The following is a 10,000-nucleotide window of genomic DNA, read 5'->3' as shown; positions in this document are numbered from 1 at the left end:
ACTAACAGAACCAATAACTAGGATATCCCCTATAACTAGGATATCCCCGACCTACTAACATAACCTATAACTAGGATATCCCCGACCTAAAAAACAGAACCTATAACTAGGATATCCCCTACCTACTAACAGAACCTATAACTAGGATATCCCCTACCTACTAACAGAACCTACAACTAGGATATCCCCTACCTACTAACAGAACCTATAACTAGGATATCCCCGACCTAAAAAACAGAACCTATAACTAGGATATCCCCTACCTACTAACAGAACCTATAACTAGGATATCCCCTACCTACTAACAGAACCTACAACTAGGATATCCCCTACCTACTAACAGAACCTACAACTAGGATATCCCCGACCTACTAACAGAACATATAACTAGGATATCCCCTACCTACTAACAGAACCTACAACTAGGATATCCCCTACCTACTAACAGAACCTATAACTAGGATATCCCCTACCTACTAACAGAACCTACAACTAGGATATCCCCTACCTACTAACAGAACCTACAACTAGGATATCCCCGACCTACTAACAGAACCTATAACTAGGATATCCCCTACCTACTAACATAACCTATAACTAGGATATCCCCTACCTACTAACAGAACCTACAACTAGGATATCCCCGACCTACTAACAGAACCTATAACTAGGATATCCCCTACCTACTAACAGAACCTATAACTAGGATATCCCCTACCTACTAACAGAACCTATAACTAGGATATCCCCTACCTACTAACAGAACCTACAACTAGGATATCCCCTACCTACTAACAGAACCTACAACTAGGATATCCCCTACCTACTAACAGAACCTACAACTAGGATATCCCCTACCTACTAACAGAACCTACAACTAGGATATCCCCTACCTACTAACAGAACCTATAACTAGGATATCCCCTACAACTAGGATATCCCCTACCTACTAACAGAACAGAATAACAAATAACCTGAACACTCAGCTTTCCCAACATATGGCTTCTACAAAGAGGACAGGACAGTGGTCTTCACAAACTGAACATGAGAGATATGCTACAGCAGTTAGCTGCTTAAACTGGCAACATGATCATAGTTGCTATGCTACAGCAGTTAGCTGCTTAAACTGGCAACATGATCATAGTTGCTATGCTACAGCAGTTAGCTGCTTAAACTGGCAACATGATCATAGTTGCTATGCTACAGCAGTTAGCTGCTTAAACTGGCAACATGATCATAGTTGCTATGCTACAGCAGTTAGCTGCTTAAACTGGCAACATGATCATAGTTGCTATGCTACAGCAGTTAGCTGCTTAAACTGGCCACATGATCATAGTTGCTATGCTACAGCAGTTAGCTGCTTAAACTGGCAACATGATCATAGTTGCTATGCTACAGCAGTTAGCTGCTTAAACTGGCAACATGATCATAGTTGCTATGCTACAGCAGTTAGCTGCTTAAACTGGCAACATGATCATAGTTGCTATGCTACAGCAGTTAGCTGCTTAAACTGGCAACATGATCATAGTTGCTATGCTACAGCAGTTAGCTGCTTAAACTGGCAACATGATCATAGTTGCTATGCTACAGCAGTTAGCTGCTTAAACTGGCAACATGATCATAGTTGCTATGCTACAGCAGTTAGCTGCTTAAACTGGCAACATGATCATAGTTGCTATGCTACAGCAGTTAGCTGTTTAAACTGGCAACATGATCATGGTTGCTATGCTACAGTTGCTAGGTAGAAGTCATAATAGAAGAAGTAGTAGAACAGGAAAAATAGTTGTATTAGAATAGAATCTGGGTGTTTGGTACTCACCCTCCTCATGTTGGTCTCAGAACTGACAGGGTTTTCAGGGTGCACCCACTTGGACCCGGGCAGGTTGAGTCTTGGGGAATAGGAGTGGGTCTCATTGGGGTACTGCCAGATGATTGGATACAGCCCCAGCTGGTTATATGAGGCTGAGGTGTGGCTGTGTGTCTGGGGCTGAGAGACAGGGTGGTGATGAGCTAGTCCCAGGTGCCCCAGCCCTGAGGAGTCTAGTCGGGGATGACCCCCCAGCAAGGGGCCTGGAGGCAGGCCAGAGAGCACCCCGGAGAGGAGGTGGTGGTGGGAGTGGGATGTGTGGTGGTGGGTGGAAGAGGGGGTGAGGCAGGAGGCGTGGGAGGAGGCATGGAGGTGGTGGAGCTGGGGGTGCAGATAGGACACGTGGTTGGTCTCCTGGTTGGGACGGACAAGCGCAGGGTCCCGGTACACGGTGAAATGCTCGTTCTTATCGATGATTAGCGGACTCTTAGTGCAAGATCCTGGCGACTCAGTCCCTCGGGCCAGGACTGGCTTAAAGCTGGAGCGAGGGGTGTTGTCCGGGTAACGGCCTTTATGCTTGGACACCTCTGGGGAGGTGAGGGGTTTGGCTTTAGAACAAGTCTCCAGAACACTCTGTGTTTTAGACTTGACAATGTCAGGAGAGCAGAGGGGCTTCGGCTTCAGGGCCTCTGGGGAGGGGAGGGGCTTGGGGACATCAGGGGAGGGGCTTAGCTTGTACGACTTCCTGGCCTCGTCGGCCAATGAGGCGTTCTTAATGCAGGGCAGCATGGAGGAATATAGCTGCTTCTCTCTCTCTACTACAGCAGCAGACTCACTGACTGATGCTATAGGTCTGATCACCACTGAATGGACTAGCCCCATCTTACTGCCCAGGCTGCCAGCTATGTCATGCTTTACCTCCGGCTTCCTACACACTGAGGGAGTCTGGTTCCTAAGGTCACACTCTGACACTGAGGGGGTCTGGTTCCTAAGGTCACACTCTGACACTGAGGGAGTCTGGTTCCTAAGGTCACACTCTGACACTGAGGGAGTCTGGTTCCTAAGGTCACACTCTGACACTGAGGGACTCTGGTTCCTAAGGTCACACTCTGACACTGAGGGACTCTGGTTCCTAAGGTCACACTCTGACACTGAGGGACTCTGGTTCCTAGGGTCACACTCTGACACTGAGGGAGCCTGGTTCCTAAGGTCACACTCTGACACTGAGGGAGCCTGGTTCCTAAGGTCACACTCTAACACTAAGGGAGTCTGGTTCCTAAGGTCACACTCTGACACTGAGGGAGTCTGGTTCCTAAGGTCACACTCTAACACTAAGGGAGTCTGGTTCCTAAGGTCACACTCTGACACTAAGGGAGTCTGGTTCCTGAGGTCACACTCTGACACTGAGGGAGTCTGGTTCCTAAGGTCACACTCCGAGGGGCTCTTACGAAGGGGAGAGGGAGGGGCCACAGAGGGGTTCAGCACCAAATGTCTGCTGGGCTCAGAGAGGTAGGAGGGCTCAGATGGATTCTGGGAGGCCAGCAGGGCCGAGACGGCCTCAGAGTTCTCCCGGGAGGCCATGTGTGCGTTAGCATCCTCTGCTGTGATGTCGATTATATACTGAGAGGGAGTCTGGGTCCTGGAGACCACCTCAGCGCTGGTGTACTGGTCCTTGGACTGGGGATGGGTCTGGGATTTCATAGTGCTGTTGTTCTCCATGATGCACTCCCCTTGGCCCTCAGAGGGGGCAGAGCCCTGGGAGGAGGAGGACAGGGGAGGGGCCTGCTGCTGTTGCAGTGGAGACCGTTCCCCCTGTCGTTGAGGTTGTCGCAGGGATGACCTCTGCTCCCTGTCGGCTGATGACTGCTGAAACTCCGCCTTCTGAAGCTCCTCACCCCAGGGGGAGAGACTGCCTGTCAGAGCAGACTCCTTCCCAGTCTTAGAACCCTGGGTCTTGTGCCCCTCCTGGCCGGTCTTTCCTTTTAGCTCCTCCTCTGAGTTCTGCTCTGAAAAAGAGGAGGAGTCTGCCGTCCTGGTTCTCTTGGTAGACATCTCAGAGTCACTGCTCTCAGAGAAGTCAGACCTCACTGTAGTCTCGCTTCTCAGTCTTTTCAAACCTGATTTCTTCTCCTCTTCCTCCTCTTCCTCCTCCGCTTTCCTCCGCTTGTTCACAGCCACCTGCTTGCTGCTCGTACTTTTAAAGAAGTCTGGAGAGATGAATCAGAGGAGAATATATTAGATTAGTCTGGAGAGATGAATCAGAGGAGAATATATTAGATTAGTCTGGAGAGATGAATCAGAGGAGAATATATTAGAGATGTCTGGAGAGATGAATCAGAGGAGAATCTATTAGATTAGTCTGGAGAGATGAATCAGAGGAGAATATATTAGATTAGTCTGGAGAGATGAATCAGAGGAGAATATATTAGAGATGTCTGGAGAGATGAATCAGAGGAGGAGAATATATTAGATTAGTCTGGAGAGATGAATCAGAGGAGAATATATTAGATTAGTCTGGAGAGATGAATCAGAGGAGAATATATTAGAGATGTCTGGAGAGATGAATCAGAGGAGAATATATTAGATTAGTCTGGAGAGATGAATCAGAGGAGAATATATTAGATTAGTCTGGAGAGATGAATCAGAGGAGAATATATTAGATTAGTCTGGAGAGATGAATCAGAGGAGGAGAATATATTAGATTAGTCTGGAGAGATGAATCAGAGAAGTCTGGAGAGATGAATCAGAGGAGGAGAATATATTAGATTAGTCTGGAGAGATGAATCAGAGGAGAATATATTAGAGATGTCTGGAGAGATGAATCAGAGGAGAATATATTAGATTAGTCTGGAGAGATGAATCAGAGGAGAATATATTAGATTAGTCTGGAGAGATGAATCAGAGAAGTCTGGAGAGATGAATCAGAGGAGGAGAATATATTAGATTAGTCTGGAGAGATGAATCAGAGGAGAATATATTAGATTAGTCTGGAGAGATGAATCAGAGGAGAATATATTAGAGATGTCTGGAGAGATGAATCAGAGGAGAATCTATTAGATTAGTCTGGAGAGATGAATCAGAGAAGTCTGGAGAGATGAATCAGAGAAGTCTGGAGAGATGAATCAGAGGAGAATATATTAGATTAGTCTGGAGAGATAAATCAGAGGAGAATCTATTAGATTAGTCTGGAGAGATGAATCAGAGGAGAATCTATTAGAGAAGTCTGGAGAGATGAATCAGAGGAGAATATATTAGATTAGTCTGGAGAGATGAATCAGATGAGAATATATTAGAGATGTCTGGAGAGATGAATCAGAGGAGAATATATTAGATTAGTCTGGAGAGATGAATCAGAGGAGAATATATTAGATTAGTCTGGAGAGATGAATCAGAGGAGAATATATTAGATTAGTCTGGAGAGATGAATCAGAGGAGAATATATTAGAGATGTCTGGAGAGATGAATCAGAGGAGAATCTATTAGATTAGTCTGGAGAGATGAATCAGAGAAGTCTGGAGAGATGAATCAGAGAAGTCTGGAGAGATGAATCAGAGGAGAATATATTAGATTAGTCTGGAGAGATGAATCAGATGAGAATATATTAGAGATGTCTGGAGAGATGAATCAGAGGAGAATATATTAGATTAGTCTGGAGAGATGAATCAGAGGAGAATATATTAGATTAGTCTGGAGAGATAAATCAGAGAAGTCTGGAGAGATGAATCAGAGGAGAATATATTAGAGAAGTCTGGAGAGATGAATCAGAGGAGAATATATTAGATTAGTCTGGAGAGATAAATCAGAGAAGTCTGGAGAGGTGAATCAGAGGAGAATATATTAGATTAGTCTGGAGAGATGAATCAGAGGAGGAGAATATATTAGATTAGTCTGGAGAGATGAATCAGAGGAGGAGAATATATTAGATTAGTCTGGAGAGATGAATCAGAGAAGTCTGGAGAGATGAATCAGAGGAGAATATATTAGAGAAGTCTGGAGAGATGAATCAGAGGATATATATTATAATTCTAAATGACAAGCAGCAGAATGTACAGTACACAGCATCAGTCCTAGACCGCGTCCCAACGGAACCCTATTCTTTACATAGTGCACTATGAGCCCTGGTCTGAAGTAGTGCACTATGAGCCCTGGTCTGAAGTAGTGCACTATGAGCCCTGGTCTGAAGTAGTGCACTATGAGCCCTGGTCTGAAGTAGTGCACTATACAGTGGCTTGTGAAACTATTCACCCCCCTTGGCATTTTTCCTATTTTGTTGCCTTACAACCTGGAATTAAAATAGATTTTTTTGTGTCATTTGATTTACACAACATACCTACCACTTTGAAGACGCCAAATATTTTTGTTATAAAACAAGCAAGAAATATGACAAAAAACAGAAAACTTGAGCGTGCTTAACTATTCACCCCCCTTACAGCCACCTTTTGTAGCAATTACAGCTGCAAGTCTCTTGGGGTGTGTCTCCATAAGCTTTGCACATCTAGCCACTGTGATTTTTGCCCAGTCTTCAAGGCAAAACTGCTCCAGCTCCTTCAAGTTCGATGGGTTCCCCTGGTGTACAGCAATCTTTAAGTCATACCACAGATTCTCAATTGGACTGAGGTCTGGACTTTGACTTGGCCATTCCAAGACATTTAGATGTTTCCCCATAAACCACTCGAGTGTTGCTTTAACAGTATGCTTAGGATCATTGTCCTGCTGGAAGGTGAACCTCCGTCCCAGTCTCAAATCTCTGGAAGACTGAAACAGTTTTCCCTCAAGAATTTCCCTGTATTTAGTGCCATCCATCATTCCTTCAATTCCGACCAGTTTCCCAGTCCCTGACGATGAAAAACATCCCCACAGCATGATGCTGCCACCACAATGCTTCACTGTGGGATGGTATTCTCGGGGTGATGAGAGGTGTTGAGTTTGCGCCAGACATAGCGTTTTCCTTGATGGCCAAAAGGCTCCATTTTAGTCTCATCTGACCAGTGTACCTTCTTCCATATGTTTGGGGAGTCTCCCACATGCCTTTTGGCGAACACTTTAAGCAATGGCTTTTTTCTGGCCACTCTTCCGTAAAGCCCAGCTCTGTGGAGTGTACGGCTTAAAGTGGTCCTATGGACAGATACTCCAATCTCCGCTGTGGAGCTTTGCAGCTCTTTAAGGTTTATCTTTGGTCTCTTTGTTGCCTCTGATTAATGCCCTCCTTGCCTGGTCTGTGAGTTTTGGTGTGATGCCCTCTCTTGGCAGGTTTGTTGTGGTGCCATATTCTTTCCATTTTTTAATAATGGATTTAATGGTGCTCCGTGGGATGTTCAAGGTTTCATATATTTAAAAAAACAACAACCCTGATCTGTACTTCAGCGAGTAATGCTCCCAGAGTAGGGAATAATGCTCCCAGAGTAGAGAGTAATGCTACTAGAGCAGAGTAATGCTACTAGAGTAGGGAATAATGCTCCCTGTGTAGAGAGTAATGCTACTAGAGTAGGTAATAATGCTCCCAGAGCAGGGAATAATGTTCCCAGAGTAGAGAGTAATGCTGCTCCTAGAGCAGCGAGCAATGCTGCTCCTAGAGCAGCGAGCAATGCTGCTCCTAGAGCAGCGAGCAATGCTGCTCCTAGAGCAGCGAGCAATGCTCCTACTAGAGCAGCGAGTAATGCTCCTACTAGAGCAGCGAGTAATGCTCCTACTAGAGCAGCGAGTAATGCTCCTACTAGAGCAGCGAGTAATGCTCCTACTAGAGCAACGAGTAATGCTCCTACTAGAGCAGCGAGTAATGCTCCTACTAGAGCAGCGAGTAATGCTCCTAGAGCAGGGAGTAATGCTCCAAGACGAGGGAGAATTGCTCCAAGAGCAGGGAGTAATGCTCCAAGACGAGGGAGTAATGCTCCTAGAGCAGCGAGTAATGTTCCTAGTGAAGGGAGTAATGCACCTAGAGCAGGGAGTAATGCTCCTAGTGAAGTGAGTAATGCTCCTAGAGTAGGGAGTAATGCTCAAAGTGTAAGTCTCCAAGATGAGGGAGTAATGCTCCTAGAGCAGCAAGTAATGCTCCTAGAGCAGCGAGTAATGCACCTAGAGCAGGGAGTAATAATCCTAGTGAAGTGTGTAATGCTCCTAGAGTAGCGTGTAATGCTCCTAGAGCAGGGAGTAATGCTCCCAGAGCAGGGAATAATGCTTCCAGAGCAGCGAGTAATGCTCCCAGAGCAGCGAGTAATGCTCAAAGTGTAATGCTCCAAGACGAGGGAGTAATGCTCCTAGAGCAGGGAATAATGCTCATAGAGCAGGGAATAATGCTCATAGAGCAGGGAATAATGCTCCTTGTGCAATGCTCACAGAGCAGGGAATAATGCTCCCAGAGCAGGGAATAATGCTCCTAGAGCAGGGAGTAATGCTCCTAGAGCAAGGAGTAATGCTCCTAGTGGAATGCTCCTAGAGCAGGGAATAATGCCCCTAGAGCAGGGAATAACGCTCCTAGAGCAGGGAGTAATGCTCCTAGTGTAGGGAATAACGCTCCTAGAGCAGGGAGTAATGCTCCTAGAGCAGGGAGTAATGCTCCTAGAGCAGGGAGTAATGCTCCTAGAGCAGGGAGTAATGCTCCTTGTGTAATGCTCCTAGAGCAGGGAGTAATGCTCCTAGAGCAGGGAGTAATGCCCCTAGAGCAGGGAGTAATGCTCCTAGAGCAGGGAGTAATGCTCCTAGTGTAATGCTCCTAGAGCAGGGAGTAATGTTCCTAGAGCAGGGAGTAATGCTCCTAGTGTAATGCTCCTAGAGCAGGGAGTAATGCTCCTAGAGCAGGGAATAATGCTCCTAGAGCAGGGAGTAATGCTCCTAGAGCAGTACCGGGACCCCTATACACTGACTCAGTACCGGGACCCCTGTACACTGACTCAGTACCGGGACCCCTGTACACTGACTCAGTACCGGGACCCCTGTACACTGACTCAGTACCGGGACCCCTGTACACTGACTCAGTACCGGGACCCCTGTACACTGACTCAGTACCGGGACCCCTGTACACTGACTCAGTACCGGGACCCCTATACACTGACTCAGTACCGGGACCCCTATACACTGACTCAGTACCGGGACCCCTATACACTGACTCAGTACCGGGACCCCTGTACACTGACTCAGTACCGTGCCCCCTGTACACTGACTCAGTACCGTGCCCCCTGTACACACTGACTCCCCTGTACACTGACTCAGTACCCCCCCTGTACACTGACTGACAGTACCGTGCCCCCTGTACACTGACTCAGTACCGGGACCCCTGTACACTGACTCAGTACCGGGACCCCTATACACTGACTCAGTACCGGGACCCCTGTACACTGACTCAGTACCGGGACCCCTGTACACTGACTCAGTACCGTGCCCCCTGTACACTGACTCAGAATCAGACCCCTGGACACTGACTCAGTTGCCCATTTTGACTCATTACAGACCCCTATTCACTGACTCATGGACCCCTTACACTGACTCAGTGTTTTACACTGACTCAGTGTGCCCCAATACACTGACTAAGACCGGGACCCCTATAACTGACTCAGTACATTTTTGCAAACTGACTCATTAAATGTTAACTGACTCAGAAATATCCCTTATTTACTGACTAAGTATTCAGACCCTTTGACTGAGACTTGAAATTCACTGACTCAGATGGGACCCTGTACACTGACTCATCCTTGATGTTTTATACACTGACCACCTGGGTAAATACACTGACTTGGGACCCCTGATTTGACTCAACCGGCACCCTTGTACACTGACTCAAGGTCCCCCAGTTGACACTGACTCAGCCAGAGCCCCAACACTGAGTTCAAGGAATTGTCCGGGGACTCAGAGACAGGATTGTGTCCCTATACACTGACTCAGTAAGGGTACCAAAACAAAACATCTGGGAGCCATCACCCCACTGTAAATGTAATATTTTTAAATATATACCGGGACCCCTACACTGACTCCAGTACCGGGACCCCCTCTCAGTACCGCTTTCATGTACAGAGCCTGAAAAGTTTCAGACCCCTGGACTTTTTCCACATTTTGTTACATTACAGACTTATTCTGACATGGATTACATACATGTTTTAACTCATCAGTGTAGACACAATACCCAATAATGACAGGTTTTTAAAAAACATTTTTGCAAATGCATTAAATCCTAACAGAAATATCTTATTTATATAAGTATTG

The 10,000-nt window shown here is 46.4% G+C and overlaps 1 protein-coding gene across 1 annotated transcript in view; it reads right to left on the bottom strand.

The window, feature by feature from the left end:
* LOC121838826 (probable JmjC domain-containing histone demethylation protein 2C) overlaps window positions 1-10,000 on the bottom strand; it is a 98,976-nt gene that overhangs the window by 40,696 nt on the left and 48,280 nt on the right. Inside the window, 1 exon segment of the mRNA XM_042314453.1 lies at window positions 1,820-4,014. Coding sequence (XP_042170387.1) covers window positions 1,820-4,014 — 2,195 coding nt within the window.

This window comes from Oncorhynchus tshawytscha, unplaced genomic scaffold (genome assembly GCF_018296145.1).
Source record: "Oncorhynchus tshawytscha isolate Ot180627B unplaced genomic scaffold, Otsh_v2.0 Un_contig_6536_pilon_pilon, whole genome shotgun sequence".
Taxonomy (NCBI): Eukaryota; Metazoa; Chordata; class Actinopteri; order Salmoniformes; family Salmonidae; genus Oncorhynchus; species Oncorhynchus tshawytscha.
This window is presented reverse-complemented; position numbering and strand designations above follow the sequence as displayed.